At 37.5% G+C, this 25,489-nt stretch overlaps 1 protein-coding gene and 1 long non-coding RNA gene across 5 annotated transcripts in view; one reads left to right on the top strand and one right to left on the bottom strand.

The window, feature by feature from the left end:
• LOC309508127 overlaps nucleotides 1–25,489 on the bottom strand; it is a 746,145-nt gene that overhangs the window by 37,921 nt on the left and 682,735 nt on the right. The gene's annotated exons all lie outside the window — the stretch shown is intronic.
• Nucleotides 1–25,489, top strand: part of LOC309507993 (breast cancer anti-estrogen resistance protein 1-like) — a 94,840-nt gene that overhangs the window by 24,246 nt on the left and 45,105 nt on the right. Inside the window, exons 1-2 of one of the 4 annotated variants that reach the window (XM_082182484.1) lie at nucleotides 5,349–7,024; nucleotides 8,577–8,657. The exons of 1 other annotated variant lie outside the window; for it this stretch is intronic. In XM_082182484.1, coding sequence (XP_082038610.1) covers nucleotides 6,992–7,024; nucleotides 8,577–8,657 — 114 coding nt within the window. In that variant the 5' untranslated portion in view covers nucleotides 5,349–6,991. Of the gene's footprint in view, nucleotides 1–5,348; nucleotides 7,025–8,576; nucleotides 8,658–21,400; nucleotides 22,212–25,489 lie in introns of those variants that run through there. 2 more of the 4 variants (XM_082182485.1, XM_082182487.1) reach the window with 2 other exon arrangements.

A 25,489-nucleotide genomic window follows, 5' to 3' on the forward strand; every position in this document is an offset into this window, starting at 1 on the left:
CAGATGAGAAGCTGAGCTATTCATCAAGCCAACGTGCAAACTTTCGCAAATCAAAGTGAAAGTAAGTCGCTGACGCTTAACACACAATCATCTTTATTAAATGTAAAGAAACGAAATGATCTTACCAGGGCTGTTTCATAACTGTTGCTTTCGGTGACGTGCACTCCAATAAATCTGCATATAGCGGGAATTGAAGATCGGATTTATATCCGCAAAAAAATACATGTAAGTTAACCAGGTGTAAATGGAATCGTTTTGATAAAACGCATGAAGTGGCCTGGTGTAAACAGCCCCTAGACATCGGTGAAAAACTAAATAGAGATGCATTGTTAATGTAACACATTAACATGTTTTTTTTCATATAGGTATTACATTGCATGTTAATGCAATTAACTGTCATTTTGTGAATTCTAAAGTCAATTTAATTTATTTGTTTCCCTCTGAAAATCCACTTTAGTTGATATCTAGTGGCTTCTTTCATGATTCTGACCCAGTCAGTGACGTCACGATATGCAAATTAGTTTAAATTCAGACCTACCTACCGACCCTTTTTTTCTTTTTTTTTGCTGTTACTGCAAACCAAAATATTTTTAAGGATGGCCTGAGATATGAAGCTGGTCGCGATTGCTAATAAGAGACAGATATCAGCACCACACGTGAGTCCAGCGGATATAAAGGAATAAGGAACTACATTCTACCGAACTACACGCAAGTGCTGAATTAATACTCACACAGGTCAGTTTATTTGACAAATTAAACTTGTGAGGTAACGCAGCGCTGTTTCACTTGGTCTAACATTAGTGAAACACATCTCGAAAACGCCACGCCGATATTGATCCTTGTTTTAGTTCTCCTTTTGTCCCAAAGTCTGCTTGCCATGATCCATAATGTTTGAACGAAACAACAACAGCGTGTCACTAGACGTTACACACTATGCAGTTGTCCACATCTGTCACCATGGTTACTATGGCAGTACTAGCGGAAACCAGGGATAACGCGGATATGATGTATAATTGATAGATGACAAGTGAACAGGGACGGGCACTTTTTAAAATTGTGAATTTCTCTGAATTTACAAATTCTTGGAAACATTTAGGATAATGTAAGTACACAAAGAAATATATTTTGCAAGTGGTTTTTGGATATTTTGATACAAAATTCTTACATATTGTACCTTTAATCGAAATAGTTTTTCCACATAGTTTTATCTCCAAATGAAAACAAAGAAAATGTTTAACTAAAACGTATTTAAAGCTTATGTAAATTATTATAATTTTTTCCCCCCTAAAACATTTAAATGAAATGCTGGGTCTTCTGTGAATATTTTTAAGTTAAACAAATCAATGAATTAGTGTTTTGGACTGAAATAATTATATTTTTTAAAATATTGGTTCATTTCATATCAAATCATCAAATCATATACTAATGTTTTGTTCTATACTACACTACCGTTTAAAAGCTGGTGTCAGTTTTTTGTTGTTGAAAAGAATTTATTCATCAGGGATACATTAAATTGGTCAAAAGTGACAGTAAAGACATTTATAATGTTACAAAAGAGTTCAATATCAAATATATGTTTCATTGAACTTTCTTGATCAAAGAATCCCCAAAAATTATCTTGGTTTCCTCCATAAGAATATTAAGAGCACAACTGTCAGCATTGATAATAATAAGAAATGTTACTTGAGCATCAAATCTGCATATTAGAATGATTTCTGAAGGATCATGAGATACTGAAGACTGAAAATGCAGCTTTGCTATCCCAGGAATAATAGAAAACAGTTATTTAAATTGTAAAAACATGTAACCCTATCTCTCAGTTCACCCTCTTATGAATCATTAGTGGTCTTTATCTATGTCTGCTATCCCTCATCCTCTTCATCCGTCTTCTCAATCCCCCCCCTCCCTTCTCCCTGTGGATGTTAATTGAAGTGGTCTGAAATGTATAGCCTGCTGTTGAGTAGACATGTGTACCTACCTGTTTTTGGCAGCATGATCAGCCACTTATTCCCCACAAAGTACAGTGCTCCTCTCTGGGCTCCTTCCATCAGTTCAGCAGCCTGATAAAGTAGTTTAAAGCATTATCCTCTGAAAATGAAAAGCTTTGGTATGAAGCATCAGGGTGAATGTGTTTCAGGAGAGCCGTGTGTGGCACAGATAAACGTTGTGTTAGCGTGAGTGATGAGCGGGGTCAGAGGTGAGGACACATGCAGGATCAGTGTTGTGTGACCTGAGCTGATGGATGGTGGTAGGAGAATGTGGAACTCGCTGCTCCGAGTCTCTTATCAGAAGAACTGGAGTCTCCACTCCCTTCACTGCTACTCTCCTCTCCTCCTGTGCTGTCCTTTGGGGCTGGTAACCACGGAAACACAGTCTGACCCTTAGGCCAGTGTCAGTGTCAGTGTGGGTTGTGTGTGCAGGAATTTTGCAGATTGAATGGTGAATAGATTGAATAGATTGAGTAGTTAGTTATAGTATTGCTATGTTTCATAAAATTCCAAAGTTGAAGCATTCCATGGTCAGAATCGACAGATGATGTATAAAGAAACGGAATGGAAATTAGTACATTTTGTAGGTGTAAAATTTAGGGATGTACAAACGTTTTCAAAATCATCTAGCCATTGGATTATCCGAACGACTAGTCAAGCTGATAAGGGATATAGACTAGATTTACATGACATACTTGATGTCTTTTTAGGTGTGTATGGGCACAACAATTGTGTGTTTGCTACAATTGAATATAGTTTCATATGTAACATACATTATCATTGGGGTCGGTAAGATTTTTTTTTGTTTTTGAAAAACATATCTTTATTATGTCAAATATTATTACAATTTATATTAAGTCACTTTTGATCAATTTAATGCATCTTTGCTGAATAAAAAGAATAATTTCTTTAAAAAAAAAAAAAAATCTTACTGACCCCAAACTTTAGAACAGTAGTGTGTATATACAGACATATTTCCTAACGTTTTATTTAATTTTATTTTGTATGTTATTTATAATAAAACATAAAAATGTATAATAATAAATTCTGAATATTTTCCTCCATACCAAACTCCATCATTCAAATGCCCTATACATAGTAGTCATCCTAAATTGTATTTGTACATCATGGGTGAATGAAATTGCAATATGCCTTTCTAAAACTAGAAAGAAAAAATACTATAATTTGCTATTAAATAATTTGATTGTAAATTTCCAGCCCGGATTTCTATGTAACAAGTCTAACATTCAAGTGGTATTCTGTTACACTTGTCCAAGTAAATGACTAGTTGACTGGAATTTCGTATATGTTGCTTTTAATATCGGTGTATTTCAGCCTTCCTCAGTCAAAGACAGTCCTATGTGATCTACTTGCATTCATCAGAAATGGGACACAGTAATTCTGCAGCTATTTAGATTATACATATCGTACGACAGATTGTAAAACATCACTCTAATTTGTCCTTAAGCCATAATCTGTCTATCGTGTCCCAACCTTTTGATCCTTTCCTCTGTCCTGTTTTGTCATTTCCCTCCCATGGTCTCTGGTGACGTGCGCTCTCTCGTTGTTGGATGGAGCCTGACATGCGCTGATGATGCGTAAGCGTGGCCTAAGGCTGATGACATCATCAGCTGTACAGGCTCAGCGTGGTGTTCGTGTGATAGATGTGTGTGTTTGATGTTGGACATGTTGGACTCTTGAGTTTGTAGGCCTCTGGCAGTGAAGGGGGAAGGAGCTGTAAAATGTTGTGGATGCAGTAAGTGCACCAGTCCTTTCATATAGTGGCCATCATCTGGACTTTTATGCTCTTAACCCTCAGGATAAAGCTCAAAATGGCAGCTGTTTGTGTTAGTCTTGTATACCTGTAAAAATTTTGTCTTTTTTATAAATAAATTTTATAAGTTTTAAAACATATTTTTATCATATGTAACAAGGTTAGTTGTTATGGGAAGAAGGAGCCTGGAACCGGCAAACATTCAACTCTTTTATAATCATAAAATAAACCAACAACAAAATGAAACGTTTCCGTGGACGACTGCCACCACATATAAACAAAACATAACGTAAAAGTCCAGGCCTGGTCCTCTCTCGTCCTTCACGGTCGTCACTCCTCCTTTTATGCTTCTGCTCCTCCGTGAGAGATACGAGACCGGTGCGTCGCGCAGGTGTCGCTCATCATCAATCTGGCCACCGGCCATTCTCATCCTGCTCGCCACATCATACTTTACAGTAATATCACTGAAACTTTCACTGAAATAGCCGTCGTTTGGAATAACTATATTTAATTGTATTATTTTTTTTTATTTTTTTTTTATTATTATATACATGTTTTATGATTTTATTTACATTATTCAATATATGTATTTTATATATTTCAATATATTTGTTATATTATTTTACATCATATTTTTAAGTTAGGCCCTGTTTACACCTGGTATTAAGATGCATTTGGGTCCATCGGATCACAAGTGGATTACACTATATGTAGGTGTAAACGGGGTCTAAACCGTTTTGAGCTTGTCCACTTTCGTGGACTTTGTCGCTGTATGTCGCTAGTCTCTGTACTGTGATGTTGCTTGTGGGTGTTCCCAGTACTGTCTCTCTAATGTTATTGGTAGACTGCACGTCTGGCCATATCTATAGAAAATACAATCACAAGTGATATATTAAAAGAATTAAAAGTAACATTATGCTGTTGGAGAGTGTTGTTATAATAACCACAGCAGTGCTCAGTGCATTAAATCTTTAACTAGATTAAAGATCGATCTATCAACAAATTAAACTAACTCATACTGTCAAAAATTACTAAAACATAATTCGAATTGAACAATTAATCAATTTTCTTGTCCCTAATAATCAACATGCAGGGGAAACTGTAGGAACTGCCGCAGTGCTAAACTGGTCACTGCATCAGATAATTAACAACACACAAACTATCAATGTATGAATCAAACTCACTAAGACTGCAGTCAGTTTCTTTTCCACACATCATTTTATTATTATTCATGTATGTGGTTTCAGCCAAATCATATAAAACAGTGAAATCACTCCGGAACTCTTTCCGTCGTCTCCGGTCACGTGCATATGTAAATTGCGTGAGCTTATTTAGTCCATTAGATCGAAAGATCTGAAAAAAACAAACAAACATACATTTACACACCCATAGAACCTCCCCTCAAAGAAAGCAGGACAGAAGTGGTTGAAAGTGGATAAAAGAGATGGATTAAAACACCAGGTGTAAACGGGAATGTGTCTCCCTCATCTACTTGTGATCCGATCGACCAAAAATACCAGGTGTACCAGGGCCTTGGTTTTGGCATTAAAAGCATTGATATCTTCAGTTGTCAATGTTTTAGCCTCTTTTCTCTATTTCACTGACAAAACAAAAAAATGACGACGTATCTAGACAATTTTTGGCAGCCGAAATTTCAGTGTGCTTGTACTCCTAATGTTGTCATTTGGCAAACTTTTAAAATGAACACGATCTGTGTGATTACATTGTTTGGAGTTATCGAGGAAAGAGCGAGAGAAAGAATGTGCAGCTGTGTCAACAACAGGTTGATTCATCAAAGCCACATCGCGTGTTTTACCTGTGCGGACAGGAGCTACATTGGACCATTGCCCTGTTTCCACGGCGACACCAATCAGAGACGAGTACTCAGTGCAGGCATGAAAACATGGAAAGCACAGGAACCACCCTGAGCAGCACTTACAGTACATCTATGACTACTACCCTATTGCTATAGGGTGTATGTTTCATGCAAACTTGTATTTCCCAAGTACGATAACATCAGCAGAGAAAAAAAGAAGTGGAATGTGGAGTGTTTTGTCATAGAAACACATAGTAATTATTAGATTGAGCAAAGCGTGTCTCCAGTGGGCCAGAACAGGATTCAACAGGTCAGGAATGAGCCACGGTGGCAGGGAAGCCTCTGAGCGCACGCTTTGCACGCGTACGTGGACACGCGCCGAATATATTTGCATATGAATGCCGTTTTACGAGAGCATCCTTATTATTACTCCACAGCAGATTGAGTTAGATTTACAGCATCACATGCCACACATATACGTTCTCCTAGTTTAGTAGTGTTAGAGTTATGCATAAGGTTTAGTAGAACTAGCCATGCATAACCACAATTCTGTAAACTTTAAGTCCTGGATGCAGTGTCTCAGTTGCACTAGAGTACACAATATAGTTTCCAATAGCTGGCATGTCCGAATCTGATGTTTGTGTAACTTCAGTTCCTGCAGTCAATGCAGCATTGATGTATTCTTCGCTGTCTGTGATAACCCACAATCCTGTGCAAAGATTTTGACAGTTGATAGAAAGGATAAAAATGCAAATAAAAAGAAAGGTTTGTTTAGAAATGTAAATGTCAATAGTCCCAATGAAGTGGGAGTTGCAAAAAATAGATGTACAACCATGAACATCCGAGTATAACAGATTATTGGGAAAGGAAAAATATAGAGCGGGGACTTAATTCTATCCATCGGTTGTTGATTGGGTTTTGAGATGTAGATGCTGCTCTCAAAAATGGAGGCAGATCTGAATGCAAGCTTGAGGTCGAATGTGGAGGGGCGGACTAAATGATTGAGTCCGACAAATGTCACCAGAGAGAAGTCAGTCATTTTACTGGAAGATCAAGTTATGAAAAAAAAAAAAAAAAAAAAAAAAAAAAAAAAAAAGGATGACACATTTACACGAGATTCGAAATGATCAGGTTTTTCCACTAGGCATGATTTGTATTATTTATTAACTGTATAAAAGTACTATGGCACTTGAGGCCGTACTACATTGTAAATAAAATGTGAGCGCATTATAGCATAGCCTCTCATACCTTAATATTTTGTATGTGTGAGATACACCTCCAAACTACATGGTTATCTCGAGCCTGTGATGAAGTCTGTTGTTCTGTGTTGCTAGCTGTCATATTAAGGTTGATGTGTTGTTTGTCTGAGCGGACATCTCATCTCCTCCCCTCCCGTTCCAGGTGTTCTGTAAAATGTTTGACTGTCTGCAGGGGGCTTCAGCCGAGGTAGGTGCAGCATGGAGTTTGGGATAGTGAGAGAGATGGATCTAACAGCTGCTGGTTGCACCTGGCTGCTGTGGATCTGTTTGCTTTTGTTTGCAGTGAAGTCTCTCAGAGAGTGGTGCATGACGGTGCTGTTTTTATATTGATGAATATAGATACTTGACAATTAACCACCAGTGACATCTTCTGAGCCTTCTCCTCTTTCTGAACGGTGTTCTTTCCAGCTGATTTCTCTTAATTTCCCATTCCTTTCTCTCTCTGGTTTTCATTCTCTCTCTGTTTACGGGCCGTTACCCCTCTAATCGAGGCCCTGGCTGAAAGAAAACTCCCTCTCTAAATGAAACGGGAATTAGAAGCCCATCAGCAGGGCATTCTTCACTGCTTAAACAGATCTTCATTCTCCATGAAGTCTTGATGTGCTTTTGCACTGTCGGCAGCTAGTAGTGTATACTATATGTATGCATGCATTTGCATTTGTGTGTGTATTAAGGATGGGCATGAGTACCCACAAGTGACAGAAATAATCAATCATAAAACATACTAATTATGTGACTTGATTATACATACTGTAAATATACTGTTTATGAAAACCTTTAACACTGATCAAAATTCAGTAACAACTACATATATTGTAAAGATTTGTGGTTACAGCGGCATTTTTTGCATGGGTATCTTATGATTTAGTTCATCAGAGAACATGATCTGAGAATAGTGTGAATATTAGTCGATCTCCCTATACTCTCTTAAACTTATATATGTGTATGCTGCCATTCAAAAGTTTGGGGTCAGTAAGAATTTGCATTAAATTGATCAAAATATATTTATAAAGTTTTGAAAGATTTCTTTTGTAAATTAATGCTGTTCTTTTGAACTCTTTATTCATCGAATAATTCTGGAAAACGTGCATTATCAAAGTTGCCAAACAAATATTAAGCAGCACAACATTGATAATAAAAGGGATGTTTCCAAATCTGCATATTATAATGATTTCTGAAGGAGCATGTGACACTGAAGACTGGAGTAATGGCTAATATTAGCTTTGCCATCATAGGAATAAATATATATTTTTAAATATATTAAAACAGAAAACAACTATTTTAAATAGTAGTAATATTTCACAATATTACTGTCTTATCCAAACTTTTGAACTGTAGTATATATATATATATATAATGTTTTTTATTCAGTAATTTTGTGTATTTTTGCACTTGAATATTATAAATGACTACAAATCAATAATTTAATATTTGTATGCTACTATAGGCTAATTCACATGCTTCATAGGGCTGTAGTTCATACCCTCATAAGACATTAAGTTCGCAAGTTTTTATTTCCAGATTTTCTGATCTTTTTTTGTTGTTGCTTTAAACAAGGTTTGGAATGAGATGCATGAATAAGAAGAATTATTAATTTGCGTGTCTGTGTGTGTGTGTGTATCTGCAAATGCAAAGCAAAGCAAATCTCCATGTCAAAGTAAGTTCACTAGCCCATTATAGTGTCCTTGTTCCTCCAGATCAGTGCGATCATTTATGTCTGTTTCACTGCTCTTTGATAGATAGGATCTAGAACGCTGAAGCCCTCATCTGCAGGATCTGGAACTCATCTAGAGCATCACCTACTTCCTGCAGAGCCGCTGGTAAGGAGTGAAACTCAAGGCAGCAGTGGCGCCTCCTGCTGACCGGTGAATGCACAGTATTGGCACGTCGCACATAACTCATGAACAACACAATCAGCAATCGTGCCTGCATGATCGCTGCTCTTCACAGCCTGATCTCATGTCTAAACAGGGCGTGAAAGCTGTATGAAATATGTTTATTTGGCCTCTTCTATTTTTAGACTGAAGCCCAGGCGCTCTCAAGGTCAAACGGAGGCATAACTGTACTAAATTAGAGAGCAGAGTGTGTGTTTATGTGTATGCATGCTTTGGCACAAAGCTGAATGACATGTTTGTTTCCCCTCTCCATTTATCTAACCACCAGCTCAGTGGGTCTGTAATGAGTTATTAGCCACTGGTCAGGCCTTTATTTCCAGCGCTACAGGCAGTATTAGAATAGGAGCCAAATCAGGAAGTGATGGGTCTCTGAAATGATCTCTATAAGAGGCGTCAATGGCACACAGAGCTTTGCAGCGCAACACAGACACTGATCTGCTCATTAAAGGCCATTATATCTACACTTCGACATACCCACACACATTTTGGAGTGATTTACAACCAGAGGTTTGTGTACCCTGGGAGTACTTGGAAAGCTTTTTATTTTGTGAACATAAAACAGAAATTACAACTTTTTACTGATGGGTCTGTTGGGGTAAATGCTGCTTTAGAATGCATGTGCCTAATACGCCGACACTGAGCCAGCTCAAACACACAAGAGCGCGTTGTGACCTCTGACCCCTCTGCACGATGTCGTCATGAGAGAACAACAGCGCACCCTGTTATCCAACAGTTCTCTTTCTCTCATGCAAAATTGCTTGCTCTGTTGTAAAATGCCTAGTATTTGGGCGATATTTGGCTTTGCCCCGTCACCCACTGTCCCCTCTAATTTCTCAGTCACATTCCAGACCCCTTGATAAATGGGTGTTGTATTTCACCAGCGTAAACAGGGGTCAGCGACCCCACACTGCACTGTACTTCAGCTGGGGTAATGGATGTGCCCCCTGGCACTGCCCTAACTCACCGACAATACTGCAACCCTTGAGACCCAGACATCACGGTGTCTCAAAAAAATCTGTCCGTCTCCGTGAACGTTTGCCCTCTCCTCCTGTGGGTCAAATGAGGTGTGTTAGATTATATGCTGTGGTGGAGGCCGAGAACCTTGTTGTCCAGTCTCTCACACAAATCAATGTGATGTTTATCTGTGGGTCAGTGGAGTTAATAATTTCATCTGACCCACCCGAACTCTATAAGCACCACTGCACTGCAGCGGGACTGACATGACTGTCCATGTATTACATGATGCTGCTGTCTAATGGCGTTTGAAGCATGAAACACTTTCATAATCTCTGTTTTAAAGACACTGACACACTGATTCATGTTCTGAGAAATGAGATCCAGGCGTGATCTTTAAATGCGCTCATGCATGGCTCTGTTCTCGCTGGAGCCTCATCAGTGTCTACTTTGTGTAAGTTATTGGGTGGTGTACCGGTTAAAGCTCAGGGTTGATAACAAGGAGGTTGGAGGACCAAACTCTGCAATAGGGGTGTTCCATGAGCTACCATTGTTCCCTTGAAGTTCAAAGCACTTAATCACAGGATGTTCATGGGGAATTGCCCAGTTCGGTGAGTAGCTTTGTCCTGTCAGATAAATGACCAGTATAGGTTTTCAATAGATATGATACCAATAATTAGAGAGCTGATGGTCGATATCACTATGTATATTATATAGGCTTACACAATTTAATTATAGCAAATGAGATGCACACATAAAATAAAAAATAAAAAAGCAAGATGAGCTAAACATTTTATTGGGTTAATCATTTTACTGATATCTATCACTATAAAAATAGTAGTGGCCAAAAGTGAAGTACTGAGGTGATTGATTTGGATTGATTTGTTTTTAATGAGCCAAAATTCGATTAAACCATCAAAATATGGGGGAAATATATATATATATATATATATATATATATATATATATATATATATATATATATATATATATATATTATATTTTGAATATGAGGAAGAACAAAACACTTCTACAGCTACAGCTACAGGTTAACTACGACTACAGGTTTTATTTTACCATGCAAAAAATTATTAGAAAAATAAATCTCACAGGAAAGAGCACATTGACTACAACATAATCATCAGTTATTTATATTTTGTTGGTTCTCTTTTGTTTTGCATGTGTTGGAATTACAGCTTGGCAAAAAAAAACAAAAAAAGAACAAAAAAAAAAGTCCACACAATTGCATGTTTCATAGCTTTATCGCAAATAAAACTATTGACTCAAAGCACAACTGTGCAATATTCTTTGACAAATTGTTTATAATTTTAATAAAGGGTTAACATTTCTAGGCTGGACATCATTTTTGGTACTTACTAGTGTATTAAGTACACTACTGTACTTACTAGTAATGTAACTTTTTCTCAGTGTGTCACTCAAAAGCTATAACGTAGATTATAAAAAGGCTGTGGATCTGAGATTTGAGTGAATGTGGCAGCGAATGGAATGGAAGGGACTGCGGGACTCAGAGTTGAGAGAAACCAGAGACTGCGTTTAAGACCTCATAACTGAACTCTGACCTCTCCCCCTTCATCTCAAGCTATTTTCATTATTAGTTATTTGCTGCTGTGGTTTCGCTCAGCCATCAGTTTTTTCAGCATGTCAAGCAATCTTTTCCCTCAGAATACAAAACAAAGTTACACGAATACAAATGAATACAAACTAGAAAATATAAGGATACATTTGAACAAAAGTCATGCCATAAAAAAGTTAATTTTTTTGTCCATATTATTTAATGAAGTGATTTATTTTTGAATGATTTTTAATGATTGCAAACTTATTAACTACATAATTTGTGACCCTGGATCACAAAACCAGTCTTAAAGGTATAGCGGAGGATGTTTTACTTCCTGGTGGGTAGTCTAAACTATTGGTCCTCCTAATTGTCAATCATTCTGGTGAATCAATCAAACTTTTCAAAAAGTGGAGAGGGCGGGTCTTATCTAAAATTTGGAAAGATCCTCCGCTATACCTTTAAGTCGCACGGGTATATTTGTGGCAATAGCCAACTAAACATTGTATACGTCAAAATTATACATTTTTCTTTTATGCCAAAAATCATTAGGATATTAAGTAAAGATCATGTTCCATGAAGATATTTTGTAAATTTCCCACCTTAAATATATAAAAAAAATATTTTTGTGAGTGGATGCAGCACAATCGCCAATAGAAATGGACAACTTTTCCATTCTCTCCACGCCCGTGAAGAGACGACTCGACGCCGACGATATGTTATGCCCTAAATTAATACATGATTAACTAACTGTATTTTTCTATGTACATTTCTGAAATGCACTTTCTGTAAAGCTGCTTTGAAACAATATGTATTGTGAAAAGCGCTATACAAATTAATTTGAATTGAATTGAATTGAACTTTAAAGGCGATTTTTTTATTTTATTATTATTATTATTATTATTATTATTTTTTTATTTTTTATTTTTTTCTGCACCCTCAGATTCCAGATTTTTAAATAGTTGTATCTTGGCCAAATATTGTCCTATCTTAACAAACCAAACATCAATGGAAATATGTATTCAGCTTTCAGATGATGTAGAAATCTCAAAAAAAAAAAAAAAAAAAAAAAAACCCATAAGACTGGTTTGGGGTCCAGGGTCACATTTATTTAGAAATATTTATACACATTACGGTTCAAAAGTTTAGGACCAGTAAGATTTGTTTTAAAATAAATTGATATTTTATTTAGCAAGTGTACATTAAATTCATCCAAAGTGACAGTAGACATTTATAATTTTACAAATGGTTTCTATTTTAAATAAACACTGTTCTTTTGAACTTTTTATTAATCAAAGAATCCTGAAAAAAATGTATAACAGTTTCCACAAAAATATTAAGCAGCACAACCGTTTTCAATATTGAAAATAATAAGAAATATTTCTTGAGCACCAAATTAGAATGATTTCTGAAGGATCATGTGACACTGAAGACTGGAGTAATGATGCTAAAAATTCAGCTTTGCCGTCACAAAAATAAATCAAATTTAAAATATATTAAAAATTGAAAACTTCTTTTAAATTGTAATTATATTTCAAATTATTGCTGTTTTTACTGTGTTTTTGATCAGAGAACTGCAGACTTGGTGAGCAGAGAAAGAGACTTCTTGCAAAACATCTTAATCTCCATCACAAATATCTCAACATATGAATTTAGCTTGATTTATTCAAACTGAAAGACATTCTTTGTGTGATAGAGTATTTATAATCTTAATGAAAAATGTTCTTAAAAAAAGGCCACCCTTTTCATATCATGACTTTTTCACCCTAGTACACCTCAATGTATCATTGAAAATCTATATTTGACAGTAAAGAGTGGCATGAAGACTAATCAGATGAAATAAGACAGGAGTCGGATGGCAGAGAGACTGGTAATGATATTACATTAGATGGCAGTTACTGATGGCCTGTCAGCTCTGGATGTGGTGGTCTTATCTCAACATTTCCTCGAGACCTCCGCTTATTGCCTTATCCAGACACCTGGGACCCAGAGACTCTGTTTCTCACACTGACTCGTTCATTTTCAAGGGCAGAGAGCAAAGCTTGGATACACTGGGCTATGCATACACACACTCACACACATGCAGTGAAATGCAGTAGACTAGAAATAAACGAATGATGCAGTGTATCAGGCAATTGAGTTTATATCAAACGTTTCTCATTCCCCACAGATAGCTTCAAACAGCTGCCGCGTTCTGATTACAACTGCGCTTTTTATTGTTGGAAGCACATTTCCGAAAGTGGGAAATCGCAGTGATTCATAATTAACCTTTCTAGACAGTGAAGCTATTTGTAAGAGAGCGTAATAACACTGTTAATGTCTGGGAAGGGTATTACCTCACAATCCTCCAGACAGATAGTTTAACGGGAGGAACATAATTAAAGATGTTGTTGTGGAGACCCTCATTCACTTCGGTTGTATTGTTGAGGTGAGGTTCAAGCAGAATGGGCTACTTGGAGAAAGCCAGCCCATGGGAAAAACGGTCTCCTTCCTGGAAGTGATGGTCGGAGAGAGTGGCGTTCTGCTAGGGTTAGCACTACATTCCTGCATTCCACTGAGAGGGGGAGGGGAGGCCGGCTAATACTGCGTCTGTGTCCGTCTGAAGGAGACTCGAAGGATTGTTTGGAGTTCTTTGGTGTCTCACTTTGGTGTTTGAATGTCTGTGTCCATGCATATCAGATGGGTCTCTCTTTTCAGAGTTGTTTTAGAGTTTAGTCACTCTGTAGCGGCTGAGAATGCTGCAGTTCTCACCAGATTTATGGATTAGTGTGTGTGAGTTGACTAAGTTTGCTAAGTCTCACATAAACTCCCTTAAAGCAGCCCTCAAAGGCAAAAATTATTCACAAAGGACATAATGTTCTTAAAATTATTTTTTGGAGTATTGTAAAGGTTCAGATTAGGGTTAGTCTGTTAGCTTTATGTAAAACCAGTAGAAGCCAATGGTATGTTCTCATTTAGATCGCTGGGTAAATGTAGACACAAAACAGTGCTAAACATCCCGAATACCAAAGGATGAAAGATTCTGAAGTCGAAACAAAAGTACATTTTCTCCTAAAATGGGAAAAAAAATTCAAAACATCAGAGAGCAGTCACATCCCCCCCCCTAAAAAAACAACAACCTGTTTCCAGAGAAATGAATAATATTCAGAGGAAAGGGAGACAGCTATGTTTCAGCTTGTCAATAGACACGTGTGATGAACATTATTATTTTATTGGGTGATTTATTACTGATTTATATATATATAATGTAGTAAATAAATACAGATAAAGAAATGAAGGGGAAAGTCTTGAAAAGGGGAAAAGGTCTAAAAAATAAGACCTATATATATATACCTAAAAATATATATATATATCTATCATTTTCTTTTTCTTTTTTTTTCTTATATTTTGTTTCGTCTTATTTTTTAGACCTTTTCCCCTTCATTTCTTTATCTGTATTTATGTACTACATAATATTGTTTTTCTGTGCTGTCTGTTTTGTTACTGTACATAATGTATACAATTCAGCTATATTGTAAAGGTTAACACAATATTATTATTATTATTATTATAAAATTTTTTATTTATTTACTTTTTTCTTATTTCATTATATATATTTTTTTACCTTTCCCCATTTTCCCCTTTATTTCCTTTATCTCTTTGTTTACTGCACCATATTTATTTTCTGTGCTGTCTATTTTGTTACTGTACGTACTTATACGCTTCAGTAATATTGTAAATGTTACCAATCATGCCAATAAAGCTCTGTTTAGAGAGGGATTTGGGAGAGAGCACACTTTTCAATGGGATCCAGAAACCAGAGAGCATAAAAAAAATAAAAAAATAAAAAACAGATTAAAATGAAAAATCAAATCAGCACTATCTAATTAACCAGCGGGGTGCCCAGGTTCATTTATTGCTCTCCTCCATCTCTTTCCTCCTTTTATGTGTGTGTGTGTGTGTGTGTGTGTTGGGAGAATAAAGGAGGAGGTGATGATTGGAAGGCTCTCTGGATTTTTGAGACTGTGTGAAGCAAACACATGCGTACACACACACACACAGATTGTGAGTAATATCCCCAGCACTCCTTGATTATGCTCAACTCTACATAATGCAATTTACTTCCTGCCACATTAATGCTAATCTTTCAATTGCAGTGAGGCTGAGAAAAGTGAGCTAGTCGTCTATTGCTGATGTTGTTCTGTGTGTGTGTGTGCTTATTTTGCTTGCTTTGCACACGCCATAAGTCTCATCCTTGCAACTTTAGATTAAAAGAGAGGAAGACTGATTCACTTTGTGGTTTTTAATCATCTTAAAGTATTACCATGACTGATAAGAGGACAAATAATAATGAGAACCCAAATCTGAAAATAAACAAATATAATTATCTATGGAAATTAAATTTCGTTAGTGGTCTGATCAACCCTGTTACTCCTGCTGTGTGTTAAGTGTGTAAAATCAGGCCGTGATTGAGATTGGGATTGATTTTCATAGGGGCTAGGTCTTGTTTTTTCCTGTTTGGTACAAATATAGACGCTCATCCTCCGTTTGTGGATAAGGGAAGACCAAAAACCCTCCAGAGAGGGTTGGAAAGCTGCCTGTCTGCCGGTTACTGCATCTGCTGCAGTGTCCTGTAGGACAAATCATTGTCATTTTTGTGTAGTACATGTTAGTGTGTTTATTTAGACCTCTGCTTTTAAGCAAGTGTGTGTGTTTTCATGTGAAAACACAGTGTGTGGCTGAGGATTTTCTCTCTCCTTCGTCATAAGAAGTTAAAAGACCTCGGTGACAGACTGCGCAGTGGGCCTGACAGTCCCAACAAAGAAAGGAACTCTTTATTCCTTTGTCCTTCAAAGCTGCATGAATATTGCTGTTGGCTAGGGGGCCGGATGTCTCAATACAAGGATGTGCATTGTTTTTTTCTCAGAGCAGAGACTAGAGCAGTGCATCATGGGCTGGATGCTGATGTCGCTGCTGTTGTTTTCAGGAGCTGCATTAGTAATTCTTGATGATGTGGCACCAAAGAATTACGCTCCCAATACAGCCTTCATTCAGACTCAGGAAATGCTTTGAATGTTTCTCTTGACTTTGACAGTGATCTTGGGGATTATTTTAGCCAGACTTTTCAAAGCATTCATCATAACAAGCCATAAAGATGTCAAATGTCACTGCCATATTGTGGTCATGTCACGATATCGATGGGTTCAGATTATTGGAGAATGGAAGCCACACTTGTTGATTGGAGAGTTTATTCTATAAATGAGGAATGCACAATTTTTCAGTATCATATTGTTAATAGGACAATATACATTTTTTATGTTTAATGTTTAATGTACTTTTATATACTTTTTTACAAACTAAAGTAACCTTTGCCATAATCGAACACTTTTCTTTAAAAACTCAAAATTAATATTTATTTTTCAGACTGTACATTATAATGTTGTGATGTCTAAATTCACTTAGCATTTAAAATCATTGTTTTTATTAAATTTTTTTTGGGGGGGTTTTAATTTTTTCATTCATTTAGAAAACGATTGTATACAATTTATTGAACATTTATCAGTTATCGTTCGTAACTTATAATTATTGGCGGTAACAATTTATTTTAGTGTCCTTGTTACATGTACTTACTTTAGTAATAACAGTAAATTATGCATAATTACATGCAACTAACCCTCAACCAAATCCTAATCCTACCCTATCCCTATAGTAAGTACATGTAGTTGACTAATATTACTCAGTACTTAAATATATAATTACACTGTAACAATGACACCTTAAAATAAAGTGTAACCTTATTGGCTTATTGTATTGGCCAGTGTCGGTGCATTTCTACTTTAAAAACAAAATTAAAACCACGTTCGTTTCAAATCAACCAGTTGGTTAATTCAAATAGATGGGAATGTGTGACATCTACCAATTAAAAACGGTAAAGGTAAAATTCCAACGAATGTCTGACAATTTGTGATGAACAATGAGGAACATTGAATACAAAACCAAAAAGTTAAATGTTATACATTTGTATGTTATATAATTTCATATTTATAATAATAGTAAAAAAAGTATTGGAATAATTGACGACGAGCCATTGAATTATTATAAAACTAATGCACATCCGAGGTGGTAATGGCCGTTACACCTTAGGTGTACATTATTTTTCTAATAATAGTCATTTATTTCGCTTATACTACGGTTACCACACCTCAAAACATTGTTCAGATGATGTATTTCAAGATGTTTGTCAGGTTTTTGTCCTTAAAACGCTTTTGTGTGTGGGACTAATTTCTTATGCATCTCATCCCAAGCCTCTGTTGCTAACAATTTGGAAATAATTTGTTGTTTTTATCCTATTGTTTCCCATATTTATTTGCTTGGTCAGTGTCATTGTGGGTTTTGGTTCTGTTGGCTGTAAAGACCTTTGAAATAACTGAAATCATTTGGCAAGGTGAGATAGAACTGTAATGCGGTCAATACCTGCCTGGAACTACTGAAGCCGTGCGTTTCCCTGAAAATAATGGCACACCATAGAACGTTCGCCAACCAATCAGAATCAAGCATTCAACAGCCGCGTAGTATAACCTAAGGTCATATACTGTGCTATTCCTACAGACCTATAGTGTTTGAAATTCTACTCATTCTTGAAGCTTGGCTTTATTAAATAAATCATCCTGTTATTTGGAGATATATCCTAGTTCACATTCCCACCAGAATTTTCCAGCAGATTCATCTGGAATTTAGAGCACTGATGTAGAGAAAACCCTAACAGAGATGTTAGGAATGGTTCAGTGTTGGAGAGAAGAAAAAAAAAGAAAGAAACATTACCATGCTGGCTCAGAGGGAAATGGGATTTCCATATTCACATTATCTGACCCTCATCTGTATCTCTAAATGCTTGGTCTGTTCTGGGGTGCCTGTGTCCGATCCTTGGGCTGAGCCTTTCTTGCCAGATTGCCCTGAATCTCATGACACGCGCGGCATGTGGGGGGTTACAGAGGCCACGGGGCAGCGGTCACAGTTCCAGAGCCGAAACACTGCCAGCTGAACAACATTGTGCGTAGGTGTGACAGCCTGACCAAACCGAGACCGGGCCGCCAGGACACAATGGACCTACTGTTCCACACTCACTGAGCCGTATTACTATCCAACAGAGGCTAAGGTGTGGAAGATGTCACGCATTTTCTAGTCATTGAATATTTAATACAGAACGATTTCAATCTTTTAACGAAAGGGTGCAGCGGGCTGTTACAAACAGCAAAGATTGTCTCATTTTCACCACTCTAGTGCTTTGTGACAGGCAGTTAGACCTCTCACCTCCAGACGAGCATCGCCCAACACCCGCCTCTTTCTAATATATAACAGGATTGTGATTAGTGGGCGCTGACGGAGGGGGCTTATTAGCTGAAGAGCGAGAGGGGTTGGGGCGCTAATTGAAATGATGTCTGATGTGATAGCCTAATCTCTATGATGACAAAATCCATGCACACTTGCTAATTTCAATGACAGCTCTGATGTCAGTCAGGCTTAGCTGACGGAAATAAATAACAAACATCCCAGAGAACGTTAGAAGGAGCGAATGTCGTCTCAACCATCGAAATCCATCTTGCGTAGCAGACACGCCGCAGTGCGAGATGAAGTGCTGCTCAATTGTCATGGAGACCAGACACGGCACCTTGTGGCCTGAGAAGACAGCCACTGCGTGAAGATAAGGGCTTCAAATTCATACGGCACTTTCAATTAGGGAGAATCTTGCTGGTTTGACACCAGTTGTGCAGTGTAATTCATGGCCTCAGATTCATGGGCTTCAGGGGATTGTAGTCGTTTAGGTATGGGGGTGGGGGGAACTGTGTCTCAATTCCTACTCTTCCTCTCTAAAATGTGAATTGGTGTGAACATGAATTTGGGTACTAAAAGGGCTTTGATACGCTAAACATTGGGACACTGATGACTCAATTACCAGGCATTAAAAGCACTGGTGTTTGATATCATCGCTGTGTAACACATCTTTGTTGTAGCTATTAAAAACTACAGTGCCATTATGAAATATGTGCTTGTCTTGCATTGTTTCATTTTTAAGCAAGATAATATACATACACTACCGTTCAAAACTTTGAGGTCAGTAAGATAAAAAAGAAGAAAATAAATTAATGCTTTTATTCAGCAAGGATACATTTGATTGATCACAATTGATCAATACAATACAATACAATTACAAAACAAAATATTCTGTTATAAATGATTAGCTGAATTTCAATAAATGCTGTCCTTTTGAACTTTCTATCCATCAAAGAATCCTGGAAATATTTATCATGTTTTCCCACAAAAATACTAAGCAGCACAACTGTTTTCAACATTTATAATAATAAGAAATGTTTCTTGAACACCAAATTAGCATATTCGAATAATTTCTGAAGCATCATGTGACACTGAAGACTGGAGAAATGATGCTAAAAAATTCAGTTTTATCATCACAGGAATAAACTGCATTTTTAAATATATTAAAATAGAAAAATTTGTATTCATTATATTTTTTGCATTATTTTAAATTGTAATAATATTTCACAATATTACAGTTTTTACTGTATTTTTTAAGAGACTTCTTTCAGAAACATTTAAAAATCTTACTGACCTCAATCTTTTGAACAGTAGTGTATATAATCGACATTAAAGAAAATGTAATAATGTATGACAAAAAAATAATCATAAATAAATAATAGATCAGTATTTTTTACCCATACATTAATAATGAAAGTTAATGTGGCCCAATATGGCTTTGGACCAAATTTTATTGTTTGGGCAAAAAAGGTTTTTCCCAAATATTTTCTTTTGTGTTTCATAGAAGAAAGAAAGTCATACAGGTTTGGAACAACATGGAACAACATTTACAAAAGAAAATGATTACAGAATGTAAATTTTGGGTGAATTATCCCTTTAAAGACAGAAAACACAACAACTGTCTTATGTATATTAACATTATTATTTCCAGTAAATCGAAATTGTGAGCATAGATCTTGTTCACAGCAGTGACATGTTTGATTTCTTCAGTGGGTTGTACTGTTATTTAATGTGTTTTATGATTGTTTTGCTGATGAAACACTGCAAAAATATATTTCTAAGAAATGTCAGTAGACAAAAAACTACATCAGCTGTTGAAAAGCTGTTAGAGCTTTTTATATGCTATTGAAAACATGGCAAGTCTTTCCCTCACAACCTTGCTTTCGTTACTGTCTGAATAACGTCTTTTTTGCTGCTTTTATGACTTTTATAGTGCATTCTAGTGAACATTTTAAGTGGACTGGAATGATTTTGACAATGGGATAACTGCAGAAATGTCTCATTGCCTAGCTCTTAAGAGATAGTTCATCAAAAATGAATCATCATTTACTCCTATCCTCATGTCGTTCCAAACCGTATAACTGTTTTTTTATCCTCCAAACAGAAAAAAGACACACCGTAGGATTTTTAAGCATATATCCCAAATTGAAATGGTAGCCTCTATCAACATGTGATACTACAAAACTGGCTTCAGGTCAAAATGAGAGAATATTCTCTGGCAGGACAGATCAGGTTTTGGAGGTTTCCAGTGAGGCGGGATTCACCTACCTCACTGACCTCTCTCCTGACCTCAGCACCAGCCGACGATGTCATGGCAGTTTCAGGACAGTGCGGCTCTCTTCTGTCACCTCTCTTACATTCCAGCTTTTAGGAAGGAATGGTGTATTACTTTGTGCCTTGCTTTCATCTGAGGACTGGAATTTCTATCTGTTATTTGTAAATTGCAGAAGACAGTCCAGTAGGACATGCAGCTTTTGCCTATTTACCACATTGATTTAAATGTGGATCCCAATTTGACCCCCTGACCTGGTCACTGCCTCACTGGAGAATGATGTCATGCTTTGAAATTACTAGTGAATTGTGAACACAAAAGCAGACAGGAGTGGATTAGCGTAGTTTATTTAATTAACTATCATGAGTCATTTCATTTTTAAATAAATATATTTGTATATTTTTTTATAATTTATTTATGTATTATTATTATTATAGTTTAACATTTTTATTTTATTTTGTCTTTTTTTTATGTGAAAAATAGTCAAGCCCCCCCCCCCCCCTCCTCAAATTAATTTAATTTGAAATGAAGATAGAAAATAAATAGAGAACAGAGTTTTGCTTCAGAGTAAAAAACAATATATCCCCTCAGTCAGGATCCATTTACCCAGTCCTTCCTTTTTTTAATCGATGGTTCTTTAATAATTCAGGTCGGATATATACTGAAAATAAGAGGTTAAACATTTTAAAACACTTCAAATGTCAATGGAGTTTAGCTTTTTGTCTCCTGAGGAAGTAGAGAATAGTTGTGTGAGGCGATTTACTTCTAGAACAAAAGGATGAGCAACAAAATCAGCAGCAAAGGGAAAACAGAACGTTTGAGGCTGAAGGAAAAGGTCTAGACAAAGCTGTGTGTTTGTGTGTGAGGGGTACAGCGGATGGCCAAAAAAACAAATCTCTGTGTCTTTCTCAGGTCTACAGAGAGGTTCACTAAACATTCCTCACAGGCAGGGGGAGGAAGAGGGTAAGGCTCATTAACATAAGAACAGAGTCCTCAGCCAATCAGCCGCAGGGAGAGGGAATGTCAGGTCTGAGAAGGAACTGGGAGGGTGTCAGGTTACCCTATGCATTCTTCCCTCCTCCTTTTGCCAGAGAGGGAGGGAGAGAAAGAGCACAGGACGGACACCGAGAGAACGAGCGAGTTCAAGACAGAGAAGTATATGGGACAGTCTCATTCTTGCCCTCTGACATCACGGAATTGGAGTATGTGTTAGGAGCTGCCCGGATTTTCTGCCCGTCGGAGACGCAGAGAGATTTGACAAAGACCTGGACAGTCCGAGGGAGTTTTCATCGGGGGTCAAATCTCAGGCAGTTTAGTGCTGTCTGGAGTCCCAGAGACTCACACAGCGGGGCTGAAAATGAATTATCTGGTGAGTGTGTTTGCTGTTCTCGTTGTTGTGTGAACGCTTTAAGTTGGTTATGCTAAATGCCCTCGGGTAATGTATCTGGAGTGAATGGGAAAGTGTAGTCATGGTGGACAGAAGAAACACAAGAGACACTTTTAACTTTTTTTTTCTTTTTTTACTTCAATCTAATACTTTTTGTCTTATTTAACTTTTTATCATTTTTAAGTAGCATAAGATCAGAACAAGTTGGCTATCAGCTTAAAAAGCTCTTAAAAGAGGCAATAATAATTGCTGTAACAATTCACAAAGAGGCCATCAGAATATATCGGCTCCATCTGAGGTTTTTAAAAATGGCTTTTCTTGAGGAGCAGTGAGTTTTGAAAGCTTAGGAGAGAGTGTGAGAAAGCAGGCATAACGGGAGAAAGAAGGGAAGGAAAAGGAGCCCTGCCGCTGTGAGCTTCTCTGCTGACTCAGGAGAAAGCTGAAAGATTAAGGTTTTATGGAAAGGAGCAGGGGAAAGAAGGAGGGAGAGAGAGAAAAAAGAGAGGGAGAGAAGAACAGCATGAAGCGACTGGCCGAAGCATCCGTTCCTTGCCATTGTTTGAAAGCACTGGCGCTCGTTCAGCTTGTAAGGGTTGGGAATGACAAAGTGCTTTGGTATTTGAACGTGAGAGTTGGGCTGTACTGTATTTCCGTCTGTGAGGAATCTGGACACTGGGATTCACCCCCTGCACAGGCTGGGATTTTCCCCGGCCATAGAAATGGACCTTGAAATGGTTATGGTAAATTATTAGTGCACTGAATATCAGAATGTGAATTGAAAACAGATGATAACTGGGTTTTTAAGAAGAATGAGGAGTATAAATTTTATCATATTGCATTTTTTAATCGGTTGAAACCAGAGTCAGTATTATATTGGTTCCTCCTGAGGTGGTCCGTGATGAAGGTGGGGAGTTACGTACTCTTGTGAGTGGGCTGTTGGCTTATTGAAATCACTCTTTAATTTAGGTAACCAGGCTGAATCAGTTGCTAAGTTAAGAATGTTGAGTCATGTTGTGTTAGGGATCTTCTAATAAAAGAAAGACCCCTTCTTCAGAAGATAGCTGAGTAACCTGAGTCCATCTCTCCCCTGTATTGCCTCTCTGACTCAACCTTTACTCACCCTCCGGCTCTTGGGTTTGAGAGGGAGGAATTCCCCACCGCTGGCCTGAACCCCACACCCTCTCCTGCGGGTCTGACGGACAGGACCTGCTCCTCATCCTCATTATCCTCATAATCATACACACATGAATGTCAGCATCAGGCTGTGTAGAAGTAACACTGATCTGACCAAATTTAACCCCTTTGGTAACATCACGCATGTGATGCAGAAGTATTGTGGTCCAAAGTAATTCAAGCACTACAGGAAAACATTAACAGACATTTAACCAAGGTGGGATCAGAACAAAACAGGTTTCCTGGTTTGACCTTTAATCAATACCAGAACGAAGAAGTGCTTTGATTCCTAAATTTTGAGGCATGACATTTGGCTATATTCATATTAATATAGCCTGTGTTACCAACCGAATATTAGCATAGTAATTGCTCTTAGGTTAGTAATGGTTTCCAGCTGCTCTTCATTTAACTATCTGGGCCAGTTTGTTTGACACAGATTAAACCATCTTAAAAAGAGAATGACAGCATTTTAAATCAAATATGATGAAATTTATGCCTAAAACAGTCATAGAATCTCTTCAAAGGAACATCTGATTCATTTAATGTCTCAGATGTTTCTCCTAAATGTCTTTTGAAATAACTGAGACAGCTGCTGTTGTACAGTATAAAGCTATAAAATTTGCATAACAAAGCTTAATAATTTGGTCAAGGAAGAGTTTGATGAGAAATATTCAGTATTACAGCAGGCTTTCTCAACCCTGGTCCTGTAGGGCCACTGTCTTGCAGAGTTTAGCTCCAACCCTAATCAAACACACCTGAACCAGCTAATTAAGATCTTTAGGATTACTAGAAAGCTACAGGCAGGTGAGTTTGGATTGTGGAAAGTGGCCCTCGAGGACCAGGGTTGAGAACCCCTGTATTAGAGTATGTTAAAATCTCAGACTTTTCATAAATCTGAGCACAGTTGTTATTATTTCTGGGTTCTTTTAGAACTTCTATAATGTGATCTTCCTTCTGAAAATGATCCACTTAAACCAGCTGCTTTGCTTGTCTTAGATGGTTTAAGATAGTATTAGCTGGTTTAAGCTGGTCTTCCAGTCTGGCCAAGCTGGTGTTTAGCTGGGAAAGTTCCTAAAACCAGGCAACAGACCATCACAATCTAAGGGCGTTTTTCCACTGGGTTCGTTTGCTGCGGTCCGAACCCGAGTGCGCTCGTTCCCGGCGCCCCCCGCAGCGTTGGTCTGGTTTCACACTCAATTAGTTGTATCGAACCTAGGTGCGTTTGCAGTGATCTTACGTCATCGCAAACGCACACGGAAAACGCATGGAGAATACAACTCGACTGAGCATAGCTGTAATTTGTCTGTTTTTTTGGTGCTATTATGCACAACATAGTGAGAGACAACTACGTTTATGTTCATTACTATGGTGTAATTCAGCACATATCCTGGGGACGCCGTGTTTCTGCTGCTCGCAGAAGATTTTTCACTAATGCGACAGTGATACGCATGCGCGGGATACTATACTTCCTGAACAAGCACGCACCCGAGTCCGTGTTGCTTGCACATTAACGCGAACCGCGCCACGGTTCGGGAGCAACCGAGCTCAGACCACCTCCTCCAGGTAGTCTCGGGTTCGGTACTCTAGTGCGCACCCGGGTCCGATGACAGCGTTCACATTAGCGATTTTTCATGCGAACCGTGCCCCGGTCCGCACTAAACTGCCAGTGTGAAAGCGCCCTGAGACTAGCAAACCAGTTCAGGCTGGTTTATTATGTTTTTTTTTTTTCTCCAGCAGGGTTTAACCTAACTGTTTCCTACCTAGAGAAACAGTTGAGACATTTAAGATAACTTATTTGTGATTTTTCTTTCATGTGGGTCTTGCTATACCCCTGACCGTCATCTCTTTGAACATAGGCAGCAGATGTTATTTAGCTGCCAGAGTTTAAAGTGAATATGATTCTGTGTTTCTCCCCTGAGCATGAGAAATAACCTACAATAGCGTATTTCAAAGACTGAGAACTCTTCAAAGAGACAATAAAGAGTCAAGAGTTTCCAATACAATTGTGAGATGATCATCATTTTTCCAATAGCTTCACACTGTGTGTAGTCGTACACATTCCATGTCAGAGCTCCTCTTCCTGTCTT

This window comes from Leuciscus leuciscus (assembly GCF_965113295.1).
Source record: "Leuciscus leuciscus genome assembly, chromosome: 10".
Taxonomy (NCBI): Eukaryota; Metazoa; Chordata; class Actinopteri; order Cypriniformes; family Leuciscidae; genus Leuciscus; species Leuciscus leuciscus.